The sequence below is a fragment of the Chiloscyllium plagiosum genome, unplaced genomic scaffold (genome assembly GCF_037043375.1).
Source record: "Chiloscyllium plagiosum isolate Xiang-an unplaced genomic scaffold, Cpla_swu_hap1 HiC_scaffold_47, whole genome shotgun sequence".
Classification (NCBI taxonomy): Eukaryota; Metazoa; Chordata; class Chondrichthyes; order Orectolobiformes; family Hemiscylliidae; genus Chiloscyllium; species Chiloscyllium plagiosum.
This window is the reverse complement of record NW_028270185.1, coordinates 85,719-110,561: the sequence shown is the minus strand read 5'-3', so window position 1 is coordinate 110,561 and position 24,843 is coordinate 85,719. Positions and strand designations below refer to the sequence as shown.

At 43.4% G+C, this 24,843-nt stretch overlaps 2 protein-coding genes across 2 annotated transcripts in view; both read left to right on the top strand.

The window, feature by feature from the left end:
* Positions 1-2,997: 2,997 nt before the first annotated feature.
* LOC122544785 (protein jagged-1) overlaps positions 2,998-24,843 on the top strand; it is a gene marked incomplete at its 3' end in the record, with an annotated part of 80,810 nt that continues 58,964 nt past the window's right edge. The window contains exons 1-4 of the mRNA XM_043684117.2: positions 2,998-3,106; positions 7,806-8,114; positions 16,048-16,108; positions 21,815-22,069. Of these exons, the coding sequence (XP_043540052.2) occupies positions 3,041-3,106; positions 7,806-8,114; positions 16,048-16,108; positions 21,815-22,069 (691 nt within the window). The remainder of the gene's footprint in view (positions 3,107-7,805; positions 8,115-16,047; positions 16,109-21,814; positions 22,070-24,843) is intronic.
* LOC148135978 (uncharacterized) lies at positions 11,593-12,399 on the top strand. Its single transcript, XM_087984005.1, has one exon. The coding sequence runs from the start codon at positions 11,593-11,595 to the stop codon at positions 12,397-12,399; it is 807 nt and encodes a 268-aa protein (XP_087840131.1).

Below are 24,843 nucleotides of genomic sequence, written 5' to 3'. Positions count from 1 at the left end.
GATTGCATTGTTGCATTATTGTTGGACTGTTAATCCAACTACCTTCTCCCACCCTCCTCTCTGACCTATCACCTTCATCTCCACCCCCATCCACCTATTATACTCCTTGTTACCTTCTCCCCAGCCCCACCCCACTCCCATTTATCTCTCCACCCTGAAGGCTCCCTGCCTTCATTCCTGATGAAGGGATTTTGCCGGAAACATCGATTTTCTTGCTCCTCGGATGCTGCCTGACCTGTTGTGCTTTTCCAGCACCACTCTAATCTAGACTCTGATTTCCAGCATCTGCAGTTCTCACATTGCCTGTTAATCCAGAAACCCATAATGTTGTGGGGACCAGGGTTCAAATCCCGTCATACCAGACAGTGAAATTTGAATTCAATAAAAATTTGGAATTAAGAGTCTAATGATGATCATTAATCCATTGTCGATTGTTGGAAAAACCCACCTAGGTTCACTAACATCCTTCAGGGAAGGAAGCTGCCTTCCTTATCTGGTCTGGCCTACATGTGACTCCAGACCCACAGTGATGTGGCTGAACCTTGAAAACAAACCTTCCCGCTCAGCAAGCAAATGTACATCCCATGATTGACTCTTACCTGCCCTCTGAGCAATTATGGATGGCCAATAAATGCTGCCTAGCCAGTGATGCCCTCATCCTGTGAATGAATAAATTAAAAATAAACTTCCTCTGGCAGCTTATTCCATACATGGACCACCCTCTGTGTGAAAAGTTGCCCCTTAGGCTCCCTCCCACTCTGAACCTATGCCCTCTAGAGATATGGGGGGTCATACAGAGATAGGGTGAATTGAGGTCATGCGGGGATGACAATACATGAATGAAAATTTTAAATTCAAGTGTTATTGGGCTGGTATCCAATACAGGAGAAAGTGAGGATTGCAGATGCTGGAGATCAGAATCGAAAAGTTTGGCGATGGAAAAGCACAGCAGGTCAGGCAGCATCTGAGGAACAGGAGATTGACATTTTGGGCAAATGCCCTTCATTAGACATTCCTGATGAAGGGCTTATGCCTGAAATGTCGATTCTAGGTGGAAGTGGGACCATTTTCAGTGAATGCAAATCAGGGAATCAAACCTAAAACCCTTTAGATGATTACCAACCCTTGCTCCTTGCAACAATACTCTCCAAGAGTGGGGATGCAGGAGAGTGGTGAGAGGAGGAGAGAGAATAGGAGAGGTAAAGATGCAAGAGTAATTTTAACTTGGAGCTGCACTGGTGGCCACAGACATGCAACCTTTCCTTTCAGAAGTACTCATGCACAGCTGTACAGCATTCATAAAGGAGTGGAGCTGTGTAAATAACACAACAACCAGAGGTTAGAGGGAACAGTGGGGACAGTGAGGAACATTTGGACTTCCCCCGTGTCTGCCAACTTCAAATGAAACTGCCCAGTGCTGGAAATGTATATTATCTTTTGGAACACTCCTTTGGTTTGAATTAAAATCACAATGTACCTCTCCTGTGGATCTAACAGCTGCTTTATCCAAACACTAATATAAACGAATACCATGATGATCACATGGATATAGTGACAATAGAAGGAAATTCACCATAATTGGATGTGAGGAAAAAGCATTCAATAACAGGGAGATGCAAATAGCCAAAATTCAAACCCATTCTGTGTCTAACATTAGAGACCATGGATACAGAAAATGAGAATGCAGTTGTTATGTTCACCTGATAGAAACAAGTGTGTAATAAGAAGCATTTATCAACACATCGTAAAAGCATTCAAATGGCAGTCAGACTGGGAGATAAAGAGACTGCAAAAAGAGATTACAATCAAAAAAGGAGAGAACACTGTCTAGAATCCACTAATGGACAGAGCCCAGCTATCCTTTCACTTACTGATTTGTGGAACCAAGCCAGATCTTCATTACAAGGCTTGGCTTTACTTAAATTGGAAAAAAAGCCAGAAACTTACTGGTTGGTGCGAGGCAAATGTCACTATGAATGAAGCGGCAGAAATTTCCAACTTTAATTTTCTTAAGTAACCCAAAAGAAAATCATCAGCTAAATAACATTTTTAGCTTTCATGTTGAAACAGAAGAGTAAACTATTTTTTGAACACTTTAAAAGCTTAAGTGCACATTACCTCTTTTGTAATCATCTTTTCTTCTTTACACAGATCAGTGCTATTACAATGTTAAGAAATAATCGATTTTTCTTCACTTTGTGAGAAAGCATCTTGGAGTCTGGGTGGGATGCTCTTTGGAGAGTTGGTGAGGACTTTTTGGATTGATTGGCCTGCTTCCACACTGTAGGGATTCTATTCTATTGATATTTGTTATTTTTCCAATAGCAGAATGGTGCAGAGGGTTGAGGGAGAGACAGATTCACAGAGATGGTGAAGGGCAAGAAGGGGAGAGGAAGGAGATAGAGGTTGAAAAGGAAGCAAGAAGAGACAGGGAACTAAAGTATGAATTGGGAAGGAGAAAAATCAGAAGTATAGAAGATAAATTAAATACTATATGTGAATGGCCAGCAAGTATAGCTATCATCTCTTGGAATAGACATAAAAGTATTTCTAGCAAACTTTCCAGTCAGTTTCAACTCTATATCTTAAGCGAACCAACAAAAATTGTGTACAATTTACACCAGGTTGCAGTCAAATTGAACAGTTTTTGTTCTGTTCTCCGTTGGAAAGTAAACTACTCTCTTTGCTGCTTCTCTGAATTGCTGTCTTTGTGTTGTGTCACCGTTTCCCTGAGCACGATGGAGTGAATGGCTACCTCCTGCACCGTGACCATTCTACGATTCTGTGAATTCTGGAGCAATCAAAATGAGACTCCGGCGGATAACTTCAATCTCATTCTGGGCGGGCGGTCACTGCTCCGTCATTGGTTCTCTACCTCGACATCTCCCATTTCAATTGGCCAGAAATGCAGAGGTTTTCAGTAGGGGGCTGGGATCTTCCCATTCCCCCGGGATGTAGGGACTGAGCTTCGGCTGAGGAACTGCAGCTGGTCCCAAACAAAACCGGAGGAGAGATTTGCCCAGGAACCGGAGACAAGGAGATGTGTCTGAGTGGATTAAAAAACCTGACAGTCATCGTGATGTTCATTCTGATCCCCAAGCCCGAGGTGCGTGCTTCTGCATGTCACTTACAGTGAACCAAAACTCCAGTCTCTGGAGCTGCATCGGTGTCTCACACTCATATTTGATTACTGCAATGAAATATTTCAATTGAAAATTTATGGATCCTTGTTGGATATCGGTCTTGTTGCTAGATTTACTGTAATTGGGAACCTGAGTCTGTGCAGTTTCTGATGTTGTTGTTGAGGGAGCTAATAGTTGTCAAAGATTATTTTGACAGTACAATTTTGAATCCAGAAAACCTTTTACTATTTAACAGTGACCCCGCAGACTGACCTGCACAAAGAGATATAGTTTGTGCCGCAGGATTGAGAATTGAGTTGCCGGTTGTTAATGTAATTTGATGCAGAAAGACAAAAGCAGGAACAGTGGGACCTGCAAAGCTAAAAGGAGTGGGATCACTATGGGCTCTCTTCAAATGTACACACGTACCCCGAAGAGCACTGTCCTGCGGTCATTAATGTAATTGCTAGGGAAAGAATGTCCTACGGGAATTAGTTACAGCTCGGGGTTTCTGTATGCTTGTATGTGTGTATATATGATTGCCGCTCCCACACACGCACACACACACAAACACACTCTCTTTCCTTCACAGTTCCGCACACGATGCACATACATACACGCGGGCGCGCGCGCGCGTCCATGGGGTGAATGTGTATTTGCAGATACATTCTATCTTGTTCAAAAAGCACACAATCTGTAGGGAGGCATTATATGTGACATTTTATAAATTCCTACTTTGGTAATAGAATAGTCTGACTCAAGATTGGGATGCAGACAGACTCTAACCTCACACCTTTAATGAGCTGAGCTGAGATGTCACCCTTTTTTTCTAAGTTAAAAATCACACAACACCAGGTTATAGTCCAACAGGCTTATTTGGAAGCGCTAGCTTTCAGAGCGCCGCTCCTTCATCAGGTGGTTGCGGAGGACACAGTTGTAAGACACAGAATTTATAGTTTTTTTCTAAAACCTTGTTATCCCCGAACGTGACTTGAAAGTAGTTTAGGGATTTGCATATTAATGAATTGAAATCTGCAATCCTATTCTAAGTGATTAAAGACTGAACCACAATCTAAGTTTGTTCAATACATTGCATTAGTTGTATGGCACTTTGATCTTTTACTATAAATTCCTTGTCCAATGATCCTACCCCCACTAGCTACCTGATGAAGGAGCAGTACTTCAAAAGCATGTACTTCCAAATAAACCTATTGGACTATAACCTGGTGTTGTGTGATTTTTAATTTTGTCCACCCCAGTCCAACACCAGCACCTCCACATCATTCTCCACCCTGACTCCCCATTGGTCATTCTGCATTCAGCTACTATAGATCCAGAAAATCAAGACTTCCTGCGAACAGCAGGACCCAGCAACTGCCTCTGCTGCAGTTTGGCATTAGGTGTCTGTCCACTGGATATAACTTATGAAACAACCATGGCAGAGCAGGCTTGAGGGGGTGAACAGCCTGTTCCTATTCCTATTCCTATTTCTTACAGTGTTAATATGGAACACACATTCCCTTTGAGAGCACTTTCTGCACTCATGAGAAGGGTGAATATGTCACCAGTGGGTCATTGTGAGCTGGACCATCAATACCAACAAGAATCCTTGTGATGGGAGAGGTGTGGGGAAGAGAACTTAGTGAAGGATCATAGTCTGTTAAGATGAGTTGTTGAGTGCTTAACACTGATGACCCATGGAATGGTATAGCTCTTCCAACCAAAATGTTTAAATAGTGGGACAGCAGCTGTCACTGGACCATTAATCTAGAGGGTTGGAGTTATGATCCCAAAGCATAGGTTCCCAGTCACTTGGTAAGGAAATTAAATTAATTATATTCAATAAATTGGAATAAAAAGGGATGGAAACCATGAAACTACTCAATTGTTGACAAAAAATCCACCTTGTTCACTAATATCTTTACCTGGTCAGGCCTTCACATGACTAGACCCACAGTGATGGGACTGACTCTTCATAGGTCCCTGAAACATCCTGGCAATCCATATGGTAATGAGTTGAAGCCTCAAAGACAACTGAACATTGTACAGGGAAATGGAATAAGGAATATAGTGGATAGCTGGGGGCTGATGGGAGATTATAAATGTGCTGTTGATAGTAAGTTAGGTGACAAAGTAAATGAATCAGATGAAAGCAGAAAGTTATAAAAGTGCATTGATCGATCAATGGTCAATATTGTGGCAAATAGTGTTCAGTGTGCAAAAGTGTGAGGCCATCCACTTCGGTTTCAAACACTTTCTAAATGGGGAGATGCTCAGAACTGAACCAGGAAGATTTAGGGATCTAAGTACAGAATTTGCTAACACTTAGTGGACAGCTGAGACATTGCCAAGTATCAGGGGTTATCCTGTCATCTCTAGAAATTAAAGATTAATCTCCTGAACTCTCTGGTCAGCAACAACACAACTGTGTATGTTCTTATATTTACTTTGAACATTTCCATATATTAATGGTGTAACTATTGATGATAGAATAAAAGTTGTTAGACTGGTGTTGGGGCAATTAACATTAGAATGTGATGTGGTGAAACATCTAGAAATAATTTCATAAAGAGATGGCAACATGAGGTCATGAAAAAATCATGGAATGTTGGCCTTTATCTCAAGGACTCAAAGTGAAAAGCTCATGATTGCTAATCAGCTGCCCAGAGCTGTGCCGGACCCCACAGATGGGTTTCATTCTGGATACAGTACCTCATAAGTCCATTGGGAGGGGCGCAGAACCCATTCACCAGAATGATACCATAGCAGCCCTCCTTGAGTAACGTGGAATCTACCAGAATTGGCCTCAATATCCCGATGGCCAAAGAAGGCATTCCCATCAACAATTTTTTAATATAGTATATGGAAGTGACATTGTAGAAAGCCAGGGGTGTGGTGCAAGCAGGTTAGGGACCACAGTTTCAGGTATTGACCAAGAGAGGAAAAAGTGAGGACTGCAGATGCTGGAGATCAGAGTCGAGAGTGTGGTGCTAGAAAGGCACAGCTGGTCAGGCAGCATCTGAAGAGCAGGAAAATCGAAATTTTGGGCATAAACCCTTCATCAGGAATGAAGCTTGTGGGCTGGGGGAGGGGGGGTGCTGAGAGACAAATGGGAGGGAGGGGTAGGGTTGGGGGGGAAGATAGCTGGGGATGTGATAGACAAATGAAGGTGGAGGGTGAGGTGACAGGTCAGAGAGGAGGGTGGAGTGGATGGGTGGGAAGGAAGATGGACAGGTCAAGAGGGCAGTGGCGAGTTGGAGGCTTGGGACTGGGATAAGTTGGGGGGAGGGGAAATGAGGAAACTGGTGAAATCCACATTGATCCCGTGTGGTTGCAGGGTCCCAAGGTGGAAGATGAGGCATTATTTCTACAGGCGTTAGGTGGCTAAGGTTTGGCGTAGGATCTCCTCTACATTGGAGAGACATAATGCCAACTTGCAAGTCATTTCAGAGAACATCTCTGGGACACTCACACCAACCAACTGCAATGTCCCATGGCTGAACACTTTAACTCCCCCCCACCCTCATGCCACCAAGGACATGCAGGTCCTGGGCCTTTTCCATTGCCAAACCCTAACCACCTGACGCCTGGAAGAAAAATGCCTCATCTTCCACCTTGGGACCCTGCAACCACACAGGATCAATGTGGATTTCACCAGTTTCCTCATTTCCCCTCCCCCCACTTCATCCCAATCTCTAGCCTCCAACTCGGCCCCGCCCTCTTGACCTGTCCATCTTCCTTCCCACCTATCCGCTCCACCCTCCTCTCCGTTCGATCACCTACCCCCCATCTTTATCTACCTATCACATTCCCAGCTAACTTTCCCGCAGCCACATCCCCTCCCATTTATCTCTCAGCCCTGCCCCCCCCCCCCCCACAGCCTACAAGCTTCATTCCTGATGAAGTGCTTATGTCTGAAACGTTGATTCTCCTGCTCCTTGAATGCTGCCTGACCTGCTGTGCTTTCCCAGCACCGCACTCTCAACATTGACCAAGGGAGACCAAACATGAAAAAGACAATAATTCAGAAAAATGACAACTCAACCATTTTCATTTTTTAAATTCTTTCCTGGAATGTGGGTCTCGCCAGTTGGGCCAGCATTTAATGCCAATCCCAAACTTCCCATGAGAAGGTGGTGGTGAGCTACCTTTTTGGGTTGCTGTATCCCTTGCACTGGAGAGGTCCATTCAAAGTTAGCAATTGTAGCAAGGGATAAAAGAGTAATGTTTTGCAAACTGGATGTACAAGGTAGCTTTAAAAGAGTGATTGAAATGAGCTATTGAGGACAGTTTCCTGTGGTGGGGGAGTCCAGAACAATGAAGTGAGGTCTAAAATCAACGTCAAGTCTATTTGGGTGTGAAGTCAGGAAGGATTTCTTCACATGAAGGTCTGTTGAAAATCTGGAATTCTGACCCACCAGAAGGCTATTGAAAATCAAGATCAATTGAAATGTCAAAACTGAAGGTGATAGATATTTGTTAAGTCAGGAATATGTACACAAATTGGGTAGGTGCTAGAGAAATAGCTGAACAGCCTGAAGAGGCTTCAGTTTGTCTAGTAATCCATGTGTTCTTCTCTGAATGACCACTGTCTTCCATCTTCTATAAATTTGATTCAAAGGCCAGTTCCCTATTGGACAATCCTGGTTGCCCCTCCTAATACAATTTTATTCTCTTTTGCAGATTCCTCATGCAGCTGGGACTTTTGAGCTTCAAATTATATTGATGCAGAATCACAATGGCGAGCTTCACAGTGGCATCTGTTGTGATGGTGAGCGGGAAACTCCCCATTCCCGCTGCACACAAGATGAATGTGACACACGTTTTCATGTCTGCCTCAAGCATTACCAAGTCTGGGTGCTTCCTGGGGGACCTTGCATCCTGGGAACAGGTTCCAGCTCCATTTTAGGTGGCAATTCATTTTCTTTCAAAAGCAAAAACAGTGATGAAAATGCCGGCAGCATCAGAGTCCCCTTTCGTTTTGCGTGGCCGGTAAGATATTGCTCCCATTTTTAATGACTGTTTGTTGCCTGGGACCAGGTAAGAAGGGAAAATGGTAAATGAACAGCAAATACTTAAGGAGACATTTCATAATTTCACAACCCACTGAGGTGGTGCACTGGAAATCAAGCTATTCCCGGAGCCGCCACCAATGTGAAGCTATTCAAAGTCCCCAACTTACCTGACTGATAAACTAAGGTTAGAAGAAGCACTTTGGAATTTTGTGTAATTAACATGAAAAATAATTCATTGTTGCAACAAATTATCTTTTGCCAGTGGCAAGTTTATAACTTAGAACTCTATAATATCCTGTAGGGTTTATAACCTTCACTCATTACCCAGGAGTAATCCATTGTGTGCATGGATCATTTCTTAACTATTCTCACTGCCACTGTTTCAAGTAAGGCGTCGCATTGCAGTTGTGTTTGTGCAATGGAACTAATTCCATTTACTAATAGGTTTGCTTTTAGTAAAATCTCCAGAAGAAAACAAGATCATTCTCCAGCAAAAGGAAGCTCCTTCATATAGTTAGGGGCTTAGCTGCATATATGAAGAAAAAGGGGTTATCTTCTCTTTTGACAAACTTGCTTTATATCTCTCACTATCTGTACTCACAGTCAAAAGGTGTGGTGCTGGAAAAGCACAGCTGGTCAGGCAGCATCTGAGGAGCAGGAGAGTCGACAGTTTGAGCATAAACTCTTCATCAGGAAGAACATTTCTGATGAAGAGCTTATGCTCGAACCGTCGATTCTCCTGCTCCTCAGATGATGCCTGACCAGCTGTGCTTTTCCAGCACGACACTTTTTCCCCTCCCTGTGCTCAGAACAGAGTCTAACTCTGGTCCCTTAGTTGCAGTTAAAACTACAATTTGATCAGTGGCGTTGTCCTTTTGCGTTCCCTTTTCAGACTCTCTCTTATGAACTCTGAGCCCCAGAGACATCCCTTGCAACTTGCAGCATTCTAAACTTCGGCTCTAACTTTATTACAATGGAAACACTTCAGGCTAAATTCCTCACTGACAATGAGTTGGAATTTGCCAATGATGAATTGAGAGATATTTGTGAAAATATGCATCTGGTAATGAGCACAGTGGCAAAATGCCCCTTCAGTAATGGAGTGTGTGAAAGAAGTTATTCAGTGATTGTAAGGTGCTTCATAAAATTCTCATGAAGCAACCAAGTTGTAAATTCAGATCTGTTTGTCCATGGGAGGGGAAGTGGTGGTATAGGGGTAATGGTACTGAACTAGTCATTCAGAGGCCAAGGTTAATATTCTTGGGATAGGGGTTCAAATTCCACCATGGCCAATGATTACATTTGAATTGAATAAAGACATAGAAGAAGAAGTCTGCTGATTTCTGTGTAAAAAAACTCATCTGGTTCAATAATCTCCTTCAGGAAAACAAATCTGTCATACTTATTTGGTCTGGCCTGTATGTAACTCCAGTCCCACAGATATGTGGCTAGGTCTGACTTAACCTCTGGGCAATTAAGTTTAGGGAATAAATGCTGGTTCAGCCAGTGACACCCATATCCCAAAAATGAATAGGAAACAATGGGCACTGCATGCAAAGACTTATCTGCAAATAGTCAGGCACTACTGTTCTAATGAACTAGAGTTTGAGAGATATTCAAAATCCTTTCCTTTTATGAGTGAGCGTTCCAGCTTGGGAAGGGTCTACAATTTGCTCACCATGTCAGTGTTAAAATATAAGTAACACTTGGTAGCACTGTTGATGACTCCTTCCATCACTTTGAGGGTGGAGTAATTGGGCAGTATTTAGCTGGGCTAGATTTTCTTACTTTTTTGTGTACAGGACATACCTGAGCTATTTTCAAATCATCAAATAGATAGCAGTATTATAGCTGTCCTGGAACAGCTTGGCTATATCCATGACTAGTTCTGAGGCACAAGTCTTCAATTTTGTGACTGGAATATTGACCAGGCCCATAGTCCTTTCAGTATTTAATGCCTTCAGCCATTTTTCGATATCACATGGGGTGAAGGAAATCAGCAGAAGCTTGGCATTTATGATGCTAGAGGATGCTGAGTTGTGTTACCCACTCAGTATTTTTAGATGAATATTGTTGCAAATGTTTCAGCCTTATCTTTTTCACTGATGTGCTGGGCTCCCTATCGTTGAGGATGGGATTGATCTGATTTGTTGGTTGTCTGATCACTCAGCTATGTCATTATGCTTCACTGTTTGGCACTCCAGTAATATGTGTTATAGCTTCACCAAGTTGACATCTCATTTTTAGCTAAATGTGGTGTTGCTGCTGAGATGGCCACCTGGACTTTTCAATGAACCAGTGTTGATCATAACAATAGAAGGGTGATGCACCAGGCCATGAAATTAAGATTAGATTACTTACAGTGTGGATTACTTAAGGGTTGTGGCTGAACACAATTCTGCTATTGATGTGTTAAATGTCTCACTGTTGCCCATTTTTGAGATGCTACATACATGTCTAAAATTTATCCCACTTAGCAGAGTGTTAGTGCTACGCAGATGTTAGAGGGTATCCTCTGTGAGAAGATAGAACTTCATCTTCAGGTGAATTGTTCACTAGCCACTCCTATCAATATTGTCATAAACAGATGCAACACCATCAGCCAGGTCAGTGAGGATGAGAGTTTTACTTTTTTAGTTGGACCCATTTTTACCTTTTGCAGAACCAGTGTGGCAGTTATGTCTTTTAGGACTAGATCAGCCTGATCAGTAGTTCTGCTGGTGAGCCATTCTTAGTGAATGTCAGTGAAGTCCCCCATCCAGGGTACAATTTGTGCCCTTGACCCTCTCCCAAATGATGATCAATAGGGAGGAACACTGATCCATCAGTTGAGGGGGAAGGCAAGTTGGGGTTATCATCCACAGGAGTCTTTTTTGCCACATTCGAGCCGGTGCCAATGGAATTCATTGACTAACCAATTGTTATCAAGGTATAGGTGTGTATTGAACCTTTAAGAGAGAGAGGATGCTAGCAAGGACTGACTGAAAGCACAAAGTGTCGTGGACAAGGTAAAAATGTAACATTTGGTTGAAACGAATAGCTGGAGTTGTGTTGCCATTGAACAAAAAATAAATTCAAATTTGGCCAATCAGTTTAAATTATATTCTGGATTAGTGGTGCTGGAAGAGCCCAGCAGTTCAGGCAGCATTCGAGGAGCAGTAAAATCGACGTTTCGGGCAAAAGCCCAGTTTAAATTATAGCTCAGATGCAAAAATCCAACCAAATTTGAATTTCACTGTTTGGGATGACATCAAACCAATGAAATGATCCAATGCTTTCAGGTATTAAAATCAAATATTTTGAAGTAATTTAGGAGAGATCAGCAAAGAGAACAGCAAACAGCACAGACTAGCAGCAAAAAAGGGGGTTGAGGGAAGTGTCTGGTGAGAAAAGTGAGAGCCTTCGGCAAAGAGGCTGAGTGAGGAGATTACACCACAGTTAAAGAGGGTGAAGACATGACTGCCAAGCTGATTCAGTGTGCTGTGTGCATGATGTGGGAGGTCAGGGACACTGATGGTGTCTCTGGCTCCTATAGCTGTGGAAAGTGTGTACACATTCAGCTTCTGAAGGAGCATGTTGCAGCACTGAAGAAAGAACTAGATGACCTCAGGTTTATCCAAGAGAACAAGAGTTTTCTGGACAGGATCGTCAGCAAGATCATCACACCGAGCATATCAGAAGAGAGAAGGGAGATGATGATGAGGAAGGAAGAGATGATTCAAGTACAACAGACCCCGGGGGAAATACCTCTCGTGAACAGGTTGAATCTCTTGGAAACTGTCAAGACAGACGACACTGCGAGTCTGAGAGGTGGACAGGTCCAATCAAAAATTGGCGTGGAGGCAGAGCCGAGAAGTCAGACATCATGCAGAGCCATGGTAATAGGGGACTCCATAGTGAGAGGGACCGAAAAGGGTTTCTGCAGCAACAGGCAGGATTTGAGGATGGTGTGTTGCCTTCCTGGTGCCAGGGTCCAGGACATCACCAACAGAGTGCAGGAAATCCTCAAGGGCGAAGGTGAAGAGCCAGAGGTGGTGGTGCATGTCGGCATAAATGACACCGGAAAGAAGAGGAGGGACATTCTACAGTGGGACATCAGAGAATTCGGAAGAAGGCTGAAAAGCTTGACTTCCAGGGTGGTTATCTCCGGTTTGCTTCCAGTTCCACAGGCTGGACATAGCAGGAACAGGGAGATAATGGACTTGAATGTGTGGCTGAGGCACTGGTACAGGAAGCAAGGATTTAAATTCTTGGATCACTAGGGTATGTTTAGCGGTAAGGATAAATTATACAAGAGGGTTGCATCTTAATAGGTGGGGGACCAGCATTCTGGCAGGTAGATTTGCCACTCCAACACAGGGGTGTTTAAACTAAGTAGTGGGGGTGGAGGGGACAAACTGGAAATTTAAGAAGGAAGTTAAAGGGAAAGTGAGATTAAGAGAAGTTAAGAAAGGCAACAGAATCAATGGAGCAGAAAACTCAAGGAGGGATCATACAGTATGGTCAAGTGAAACAGGGATTGATAGGAAGGGTGAGGTGAGTATCAATTTTAGAATATTGTATATGAATGCACGAAGCATAAGAAATAAGATGGATGAGCTTGAGGCTCAGTTGGAAATTGGCAGGTGAGATGTTATGGGAATAACGGAGACGTGGCTTCAACTGGACAAGGCCTGGGAAATGAATATTCAAGGCTATACGTGCTATCGCAGGGATAGACTGACTGGCAGAGGGGGTGGGGTGGCCCTGTTGGTGAGGAATGATATCCAGTCCCTTGTGAAGGGAGACATAGAATCAGGAGATTTAGAGTCAGTATGGATAGAGCTGAGAAATTCTAAGGTTAGAAAGACCCTAATGGGAATTATCTACAAGCCCCCAACAGTAGTCTGGATGTAGGGTGTAAGTTGAGTAAGGAGTTGAAATTGGCCTTTTGCAAAGGTATTACTACAGTTGTTATGGGGATTTCAACATGCAGGTTGACTGGGAGAATCAGGATGGTACTGGACCCCAAGTAAGGGAGTTTGTGGAGTGCCTCCGAGATGGATTCTTAGAACAGCTTGTACTGGAGCCGACCAGGGAGAAAGCAATTCTGGATCTGGTGTTGTGCAATGAACCGGTTCGATCAGGGACCTCGAAGTAAAGGAGCCATTAGGAAGTAGTGACCATAATATGATAAGTTTTAATCGCAATTTGAGAGGGAGAAGGGAGAATCGGGAGTGTCAGTATTGCAGTTGAACAAAGGGAACTATGGAGCTATGAGGGAGGAGCTGGCCAAAGTTCAATGGTTCAATGCCTGAACAGGGATGGCAGTGGAACCACAATGGCAGGTATTTCTGGATAAAATGCAGAAGGTGCAAGATCAGTTCATTCCAAAGAGGAAGAAAGATCCTAAGGGGAGGCAGGGGCGGCCGTGACTGATGAGGGAAGTTAAGATCTGTATAAAAAATAAAAGTGAAAAAGCATAACATAGCAAAGATGAGCAGGAAGCAGAGGCTGGGAAACTTTTACTGAGCAACAGAGGATAACTAAAAAGGCAATACATGGAGAAAACATGAGGTACGAAGGCAAATTGGCCAAAAATATAAAGGAGGATAGTAAAAGCTTTTTTAGGTATGTGAAAAGAAAAAAAATGGTTAAGACAAAAATTGGGCCCTTGAAGACAGAAATGAGCGAATCTATAATGGGGAACAAGGAAATGGCAGAAGAATTGAATAGGTACTTTGGATCTGTCTTCACTGGGGAAGACAGACGCAATCTCCAGATGTAATAGTGGCTGAAGGACCTGGGGTAATGGATGAACTGAAGGGAATTTATATTAGGCAAGAAATGATGTTGGATAAACTGTTAGGTCTGAAGGCTGATAAGTTTCTGGAACCTGTTGGTCTGCATCCCAGGGTACTTAAGGAGGTAGCTCCAGAAATCGTGGACGCGTTGGTAATCATTTTCCAATGTTCTACCGATTCAAGATCAGTTCCTGCAGATTGGAGGGTGGCTAATGTTATCCGACTTTTCAAGAAGGGAGGGAGAGAGAAAACAGGGAATTATAGACTGGTTAGCCTGATGTCAGTGGTGGGAAAGATGTTGGAGTCAATTATAAAATTATGACTCATTTGGATAGCAGTAACAGGATAGGTCAGAGTTAGCATGGATTTACGAAGGGGAAATCGTGCTTGACTAACCTTTTGCAATTTTTTGAGGATGTAACTATGAAAATGGACAAGGGAGAGCCAGTGAATGTAATGTACCTGGATTTTCAGAAAGCCTTTGATAAGGTCCCACATAAGAGATTAGTGAGCAAAATTAGGGCACATGGTATTAGGGGCAAGGTACTGACTTGGATTGAAAATTGACAGGAAGCAAAGAGTAGTGATAAACGGGTCCCTTTTGGAATGTTAGGCAGTGACCAGTGGGGTAAGACAAGGTTCAGTGCTGGGACTGCAGCTTTTACAATATATATTAAATGATATAGATGACGTCATTAAAAGTAATATTAGCAAATTTGCTGATGACACAAAGCTGGGTGGCAGGGTGAAATGTGAAGAGGATGTTATGAGAATACAGGGTCACTTGGACAGGCTAGGTGAGTGGACGGATGCATGGCAGATGCAGTTTAATGTGGATAAATGTATGGTTATCCACTTTGGTGGCAAGAACAGGAAGGCAGATTACTATCTAAATGGAGTCAAGTTAGGTAAAGGGGAAGTACAATGAGATCTAGATGTTCTTGTACATCAGTCAGTGAAAGCAAGCATGTAGGTATAGCAGGCAGTGAAGAAATCTAACAGCATGCTGGCCTTCATAACAGGCAAAATTGAGTATAGGAGCAAAGACGTCCTTCTGTAGCTGTACAGGACCCTGATGAGACCGCACCTGGAGTATTATGTGCAGTTTTGGCCTACAAATTTGAAGAAGGACACTCTGGCTATTGAGGGAGTGCAGCGTAGGTTCACAAGGTCAATTTCCGGAATGGTGGGACTATCATGTGTTGAAAGACTGGAGCGACTGGGCTTGTATACGCTTGAGTTTAGAAGGCTGAGAGGGGATCTGATTGGGATGTATAAGATTATTAAAGGATTGGACACTCTGGAGGCAGGAAGCATGTTTCCACTGATGGGTGAGTCCAGAACCAGAGGACAGTTTAAAAATAAATGGTAGGCCATTTAGAACAGAGTTGAGGAGAAACTTCTTCACCCAGAGAGTAGTGGATATATGGAACGCTCTGCCACAGAAGGCAGTGGAAGCCAAGTCTCTGCATACTTTCAAGAAAGAGATGGATAGAGCTCTTAAAGATAGTGAATCAAGGTTATGGGGATAAGGCAGGAACAGGATACTGATTGTGGATGATCAGCCATGATCATAATGAATGGTGGTGCTGGCTCAAAGGGCTGAATGGCCTACTCCTGCACCTGTTATCTATTGTCTAAGAGCATCAACAAGTATAGACTACTAGCCGAATAGCTCTCTGAAAGGTATTTGTCCATGAGAAATGTTGTGCAGCAAAAGACCGAAGAAAAGACGACCCAGGAAAACCCAGAGGAAAATGTACAGAGGAGAATTGACAAAGCTGGCTGGTTTTGAAGCATGGCTAATTTTTGTAAATCTTAATCGGAGTTTTTTAAAATCAGACCAGTATTGTAGAGTGGGAGGTAAAAGATGGTTTTAAGAGAAAGGAGTTGTAAAAAGTTGTTGTTTTAATGTTCTCTGTTGGCTTAAAGAATAAAATTATTAATATTTACTTTAAATAGTAAGATCTAGGATGGGTTCTTTGCCTCTTGAGTACGGCATGAGGTGAGCTTCTCTGTGTGTTAGGTTTAAAATAGCAAAGGGGTTTACCCCACGTCGTAACACTATTGAGTAATTATTTTCAGGGCATGGCTGCTCTTTGATAAAATGCTCCTTCTGATTTTCAGAGATCCTACTCCCTGATACTGGAAGCATGGGATTATGATAATAATTCAGCCAATGATGCAGGTAAGGTGAATGCCTATTGTGTACTCATGTAACGTTTGAATTGGGTATTGAAGTTTTTGAATTTTCCTTGTTGCTTTCTCACGTATCAATGAAATTATGGTAGACCTTTCTCAAAGCTAAGGAGGGCATGTGTCCAGGAAATAATCAAAGTGGGACACAGAATCACAGCATTGTTACAGTGCAGAAGCAGGCCATTTGGCCCATTGTGCCTGCACTGGTTCTCTTACCTATAATTGTTGCTGATATACTCAGGTGGTGACCTAGAATACAGGGTACTACCAACATTCATGCAATGCCAAATTTTGCTTTCAAAGCCTCAAGAGAAGAGAGGAGGTAAAGATTTTCACAGATTTGGTTTGGTTGAGAAAGAATAAATTCAAATAGTAAATGCTGCAATTTATTGAGGATGGGGGTGCGTAATTAGGACATGAGGAATAATAAGAAAAGAAAATTGCAATGTACTGACCAATATCACATCGAAATAGGGATGCAAGACATCAGTTCCAGTCTACTTTAAATAGCTTCCCCCACTGCAGCTACCTGGTTTCCTATCTTGGAGACTTCAGTTGTTGGGTTTTGTCTCTGATACTCACTGACAGTTAAATCCATTGTCCATTTAATCTCTGCTCAGAGGACTTTCTACACCTTTGAGGTGACATCAAATATTCTGAATGGAGTGGATGTCTCATAAACTCCAGGACAGTACCAGATTACAGATTAAACACGACCTCTGACATTTAGTTAAATCCCTGAAATGAAAGCAGAATGGCATCATGACATAGTTTAACCACTGGTTGTGACTTCAATCAGTGAGCGCTGGATCTCTGGGCTCAGTTCCATTCAATATGTCTTGTCTGCTTTCCTGTCTCCTCTTTGTTTCTTTGCTGGATATTTGGGGAAAAAAACAGTAACACATAGGAATGTGTATCTTGGTCATACTGAAGTTCCAAAGTGAAATCTATAAGGTGAGAAGTCACAGGACACCAGTTTATAGTCCAACAGGTTTATTTGAAGTCACAAGCTTTCTGAGTGCTCTGAATTCACCTGATAAAGAAGCAGCACTCAGAAAGCTTGTGATTTCAAATAAACCTGTTGGACTATAACCTGGTGCCCTGTGACTTCTCATTTTCCCCACCCTATCCAACACCGGCACCTCCACATCATGAAATATACAAGCGTAGTTGGTGCAATTTGCCTCGTTCATCAGTTTATTGGTTTTAAGTTTGTCATTTCTTTTGTTTAAAGGTTTCAGGATCATGTGTTAACACATTTCCGTCCCTGGATCTCCAAACCCCTTCCTTATCAGTGTTCACTCCCTTTCTCAGGTCTGTCCTGCCTTTAAACACCAGCTTATGCTTTCACAGTCTCTAAATCCACAGTTGCTTCATTTGGTTCACAATATCTTTCCTTATTTTCCCTTAGCTGGTTGTCAGAAGCTCCCAAAGGAGTATAAATCTTCCACTAGTTTCTCTTTCCCCTGCTTCATGCAGATCTTTGATTACTTCTCAGTTTCTGTCTCAAAATTACTGCTCTCTAGTTAATGCCTCACACTCTCGCCCTGTACCATTGCAACAAATCCTTTCTCTGTGTACATTATTGAGTTGAGGCCATTTTGCTTAAGTGTCCCTTTCTATTCATTAATTATGATGAGGTCATCTTGCTGCATTAAAGAATTGAGCTCCATTTGCCTTGGATGTGAGCATGCACGTGACTGCAGTCTGCAACTGGATTCACAGTTTATACAGAAACAAGGGGTTCGCTGCCTGTTGTAAGGCTTTTTGTTAAGCACTGTGTATTCATTTTTGTTTGGCCCAGGAATTTCATGGTTGCAAGGGTCCTGTACAAAATAGTCTTCAGTAATTGAAACTCTGCATCTGCTAATGTAAGCAAAGCAAATTGATGCAGTGGTAATCTCGACTATGATAGATGGTGGAATTTGAAGTCACTATAAAGAGAAAAATATGGAATAAAAGGCTTATTTATAACCATTATTGTAGATACTATCTGGTTCGCTAATGTTCTTTAGGTTGGAAAAACTGCCATCCTTACACATTCTGACCTGCATGTGGCTCCAGACCCACAGCAATGTAGTTGACCCTTAGTTGCCCTCTTTATTGCTGGTAGGCAATAAATAGTGGCATATCCCTTAAGCAATTTTTAAAAAGTGAGCACTCAGAGGCTATGTGATTGAGTTATTTTTGAAATTATTGGATGTAAATGATATAGTGAAGAATATAGGATTTGCTGGATGTGAAAAGATCAAAATCTATCAAGATCACATTCTATCTTAGAAACATAGAGTAGGTCATTTGGCCCTTTGAGCCTGCACTACCATTCAATATGATCGTGACTGATCATACAATTTCAGAATCCCATTCCCACTTTCTCCCTATACCCTTTGATCCTTTTAGCCTCTAGGGCCACGTCCTGCTCGCTCTTGAATATATGCAATGAACTTCCTGTGGGAGAGAATTCCAGAGGTTTGCAACTCTCAACGTGAAGAAATTCTTCCTCATGTCAGTCCTGAATGGCTTACCCCTTATTCTTAGACTGTGACCCCTAGTTCTGGACTTCCCTAATATTGCGAACATACTACCTGTATCTAGCCTGTCCAGTCCCATCAGGTTTCTATGAGATCCCTATTCATTCTTCTAAATTCCAGTAAGTACAAGCTCAGTTGATCTAGTCTTTCCTCATTCATCAGTCCTGCCATCCCAGGAGTCAGTCTGGTGAACCTTTGCTGAACTTCCTCAATAGCAAGAATGTCCTTCCTCAGGCACAAAACAGCACACAATACTCAAGGTGTGGCCTCATCAAGTTCCTGTATAACAGCAGCAAGACATCCTCACTCCAACACTCAAATCCTCTCGCCATGAAGGCCAGCATGCTATTAGCTTTCCACCCTGCCTACTGCAGCTGCATGCTAATCTTCAGTGACTGTTCTACCATGACATCAGGTCTTGTTGTACCTCACCTTATCCTAAACTGCCACCATTCAGATAAAAATCTGCCTTCCTGTTTTTGTGACCAAAGTGGATAACCTCACATTTATTCACATTATATTGCTTTTGCCAACTCAGCCAGCCTGTCCAACTGAGCCAGTCTGTCCAAGTCACCCTACAGCCTCTTACCATCCACCTCACAGCACACTCAGGTAAGTGTCATCTGCAAAATTGGAGATACAGGATTCAGTTCCTTCATCCAAGTTGTTAATGTATACTGTGAATAGCTGGGGTCCCAGCACTGAAGCCTGTGGTACACCAACTCATCACTGCCTGCCACTCTAAAAAATACCTTTTTATTTCAAATCTCTGCTTCTGTCTGTCAACCAGTTCTTTATCCATGTCAATATACCCCCTCCAATACCATGAACTTTAATTTTTCTTACTAATCTATGGGTGGCACAGTGGCTACGTGGTTAGCACTGCTGCCTTACAGCATAAGGGTCCCAAGTTCAATTCCTGCCTCGGGTGGAGTTTGCACATTCTCCCTGTGTCTGCGTGGGTTTCCTCCAGGTGCTCTGGTTTACTCCTTGGAGTATTGGTGTGGACTTGATGGGCCTCATTCCGCATTGTAGGGAATCTAAAGTTGAAAGTCTAGTTACACATGATTCTATGAACATCGACTAATTCACTCTTACCCACTCTACCGGTCACATCCTCAAAACATTCCAGAAGATTTAATTAGATTCCCTACAGTGTGGGAACAGGCCCTTCGGTCCAACAAGTCCACACCGACCCTCTGAAGAGTAACCCACCCAGACCCATTTCCCTCTGACTAATGCACTATGGGCAATTTAGCATGGCCAATTCACCTAACCTGCACATCATTGGACTGTGGGAGGAAACCAGAGCACCGGCAGGAAACTCACGCAAATACAGGGAGAATGTGCAAACTCCTCATAGACAGTCGCCCAAGGCTAGAATTGAGCCCAAGTCCTTGGCATTGTGAGGCAACAATGCTAACCATTGAGCCATCATCCCACCCACCCCCTTAAATATGTCAATCACAATTTCCCTTTCGTGAATCCCTGCTGACCTGGGCTGATTCTGTCACTGCTTTTCAAATGCTCAGTTATTACATCCTTAATAATTGACTCCAGCGTTTTCCTCACCACCAACATCAGGCTACTTGATCTACAATTCCCCATTTTCTCTCTTCTTCCTTTTTAAAAAGTGGGGTTACATTAGCCATCCTCCAGTCCATTGGAACTCTTCCACAGTCTACAGAATGTTGGAAGATGATCACCAATGCATCTGCTATTTCTAGGGCTACTCTGGGATGCAGAGCAACAGGCCCTGGGAATTTATTGGGTTTTAATTCCGTCAATTTCGCCAATACCATTTCCTGACCACTAAGGATTACCTTCAATTCCTCCTTCATGCTTGACCGTCTGTCCCCTACCATTTCTGAAAGGTTATTTGTGTCCTCCTTAGAATTTGTTCAACTCATTTGCCATTTCTTTGTTGTCCATTATGAATTCACCTGATCCTAATTGCAAGGGACCTTCATTTATCTTCACCAGTCCTTTTCTCTTCACATGTCTATAGAAGCTTTTGCAATTAGTTTTTATCTTTTCCGCAAGCAAACTTTCATACTGTATTTTCCCCTTCAAAATAAATACTTTGTCCTCTGCTGAATGTTAAATTTCTCCCAGTCCTCAGGCTTGCTGTTTTTTCTGGCCAATTTATATGCCCCCTCTTTGACTTTAACATTAGTCCTAGAAGTGACATAGTGCACTAGTAGTGGAGCCATTAACCAATCCCAGTGATCAGAGCTGAAAAATGTGTTGCTGGAAAAGGGCAGTAGGTCAGGCAGCATCCAAGGAGCAGGAGAATTGACGTTTTGGGCATAAGCCCTTCTTCAGGAATGAGGAAGGTGTGCCAAGCAGGCTAAGATAAAAGATAGGGAGGATGGACTTGGGGGAGAGGCGTTGGGAATGCGATAGGTGGAAGGAAGTTAAGGTGAGAGTGATAGGCCAGAGAGGGGTGGGGGCGGAGAGGTTGGGAAGAAGATTGCAGGTCAAGGAGGCGGTGCTGAGTCCGAGGGTTGGGACTGAGATAAGGTGGGGGGAGGGGAAATAAGGAAGCTGGAGAAATCTGCATTCATCCCTTGTGGTTGGAGGGTTCCTAGGCAGAAGATGAGGCTCTTCCTCCATGCGTTGTGTTGCCATGGTCTGGCGATGGAGGAGGCCAAGGACCTGCATGTCCTTGGCAGAGTGGGAGGGGGAGTTAAAGTGTTCAGCCACGGGGCAGTTGGGTTGGTTGGTGCGGGTGTCCCAGAGGTGTTCTCTGAAACGTTCCGCAAGTAGGCGGCCTGTCTCCCCAATGTAAAGGAGGCCACATCGGGTGCAGCGGATGCAGTGAATGATGTATGTGGAGGTGCAGGTGAATTTGTGACAGATATGGAAGGATCCCTTGGGGCCTTGGAGGGAAGTGAGGGGGAGGTGATCCTAGTGATCAGTCTTTATCAATGAGTCCAGCATTGGGTCAGGCACAAGATTGGTGGGGGGTGGGGGGGCTGGAATTCACACCCATCAGCCCCTTGCATTGCACTCAAGCACATTACAATTACAAAACACCATGTTTAAAAATATTCAAATACTTGATCTCAAACGAATGTCTCTGATTTGGAGCTGACTTGGGAGTATTTGGTCTTAATTTAGTTGAAATTTATGAATCTTTGGTGGCTGTTCTATCTCTGCAGGAACCCAGCAGTTGATTGAGAGGGTCATTCATTCAGGAATGATTAATCCAGGGGAGCAATGGCAACACCAACGGCACCAGGGTCGAATCGCACGTATTGACTACAATGTCCGTGTACTGTGTGATGAAAATTACTATGGTTTGGGCTGCAACAAGCTATGCCGGCCACGCAATGACTTCTTTGGCCACTATATGTGTGATTCAGTTGGAAACAAAGTCTGTGTGGAGGGGTGGATTGGACCACAATGTGCTCAAGGTAGGAGACCTTTAACATAATCCAAAATTGAGTGGAGTTTGCTTTTAGGAACTTGACTCAAAAGGTAGCAGTTATAAAAAGGCATTTATCGTGAACCTCCCCTCCCCCAAACCCCCAGCCGATTTGAAGTCATCCTCACCAGGATACAGACATTAGTGGAAATGTTATTGCATCTGAGGATGTGAACGCTGCTAAAAATAATCCTAACTTCCTTTAGTTTGGGAAATTATTTTAGTTCGCTGCATACTTAGTGTATTCATAGTGGCACTGAATCTTGATCAATTTTGGAAGGGTTTAGGCCAGGCCAGGGATAGACCAGGGACACCATGTCACATGTTTTAGTCAGATTTGGGCTGGGCACAATCTGAGTGCCTGCTTGACCATATTCAGTTACTGAGACCTGTTTCTCACTGTCCAACCTGTGCCACACTCTGCTGGGGACAGAATCGTGTTTTTTCCCCACAGAGAGATGGAGCTGGCTCATGTGGAGTATAGAGAGCTAAAATTGAGGGCATTCAATCCTTGAGCTGACTGTCACTGCCCTAAAAGGGAAACAGGTCGAGATTGCAAAATACTTAGACATGAGACAAACTATTTCACTGTGTTCTGTTTCTTGCCTCTTCTCTCCAATTTTCTAGCCTGAATTATTCTTTCTGAGAAGGAAGATTTTTAACCTTTGACATTTCATAAATTTTAGATTGCACCCTCTGGTTACATCATTCTGGCTGAACCTGAATTAAGGCAACTTGATAAATTAATAAATTCTAGTTAATACGTGTCTAAACCCTCCCTTTCCTTTACCTCATTTCAAGAAGGAACCTTGATATTTGTGTTAATATGTTTCCCATAGCACCCACATGACCTCAGAATTTCCCAAATTATCAGATAACAATGAAGTAGGGTTAGAGGTGTCGGAAACTCAACAACTCAGACATAAATAGCCAGCTCCAAAAGTAATCAGTTAAATAAGTCATAGAGTCATGGTAGCACAGAACGAAGCCAATCAGCCCATTGAGTCTGCATCACCTCTCTATAGAGCAGCCCCATGCCCTGCTCCATCTCACCCCTGCTCAATCCCCATGGCCCTGCTTTATCCCCATGGCTCTGCTCTATCCCTATTCCCTGCTCTATCCCTGTGGCACTGTTCAATCCCCATAGCCCTGCTCTACCCCCATGTTCCTGCTCTATCCCCATGGTCCTGCTCTATTCTCATGGACCTGCTCAATCCCTGTGGCCCTGCTCTAACCCCGTGGCCATACTCAATCCCCATTCCTTGCTCTATCCCCATTCCCTGCTCTATCCCCGTGGACCTGCTGTATCCCCATGGCCCTGATCAATCCCCATAGCCTATTCTATCACCTTAGCCCAGCTCTATCCCCATGGCACTGCTCTATCCCCATCCCCTGCCCTCTTCCTATTCCCTGCTTTATCGCTTTGGCCCTGCTGTATCCCCATGACACTGCTCTATCCCTTTGGTGCTGCTTTATCCCCAACCTCTGCTATACCCATTCCCTGCTCTATCCCCATTCCCTGCTCAATCCCCATGGCCCAGCTCTATCCCCATTCCTTGCTCTCTTCCCATTACCTGCTCTATCCCTGTGGCCCTGCTCTACCCCCATGGCCCTGCTCTATCCCCATTCCCTGCTCATTCCCCATGGCCCAGCTCTATCCCCATTCCCTGCTCTCTTCCCATTCCCTGCTCTATCCCTGTGGCCCTACTCTATCTCCATGGCCCTGCTGTGTCCCCGTGGCCCTACTATATTCCCCCATTCCCTGTTCTATCCCAATCCCCTGCTCTATTGCCAATCCCTCCTCTATCCCCATGACCCTGCAAATGTATTTCCCTTGAAAACAAATCCAATTTCATCACCACCGCTTCCATTACTCAATCAGATCCAACATTGTTCTGTACAAATTAACCATTTCATCTACCAATTCAATGGAGTAATTTGTTATTTATTGTTTGGAGAGTTTTTGGCATAATAATGTGTGGCATAATAAGCAATAGTCTTCCTTCACTTTCTTGGTAAATAAGGCAGAGCCAAGTGTATGACTTGCTTGAGATGGGTTGTGAACTGGTATTAAGATTGTTCAGGCAGTTCCCTGAACAAAGGAGGGTTGTGTGTATGTTAAGCTAGATATGCTGTATCTTGCTTCTGCAAAAACTGCAAGGCGGAATCATGAGGGTATATACCAAGAAATAACTAACCGAAAAGGGAGGTGGTCAACTGGTAGAAACAGATGTGTTGACATGACAGTTGCAATTGTCACACATCTAGGGAGTTAGTATGAACAAGATAACCAAATAAGACCCAGTGTTGCGTCAGCAAAAGTAATAAGACCCAGCTATCAAGGGGGGAGGGGGGGGCAGGAGGGTTGCACGCCAACAACAGGCCACAGATAGATGTGGTAAGCCGATTAGATTAGCAGTTGCACAGAGCAATACAACTATCAGATATGAAGTAAAAGGGGAGTACCGAGACACTCAACTGAACTGTATAAGTTGTAATGTAACCTCCCGATCGAGGAGCCTACTTTATGGTCACCCGGCTTGCAAGAACATATGAATATAGACTGCTTCAGAATTTGACTTGGACTGAAATTATTGAACAGTGAGCTTCGTTTCTCACAAGTTGCATCACTCCTGGAACACTCACTTCACATCTAACTTTAAAATAAGGAAAAGCTGGGTCTAGGCTATCTTCTTAAAATATTTTGAGGGAGTCTGACCAGATCCGTAGCTCACCCTTCAATAGATTATTTTGAAATTGATG

Coding starts and splice junctions, on each gene's coding strand:
- LOC148135978 (XM_087984005.1), top strand. CDS start 11,593: ATGACTGCCAAGCTGATTCAGTGTGCTGTGTGCATGATGTGGGAGGTC.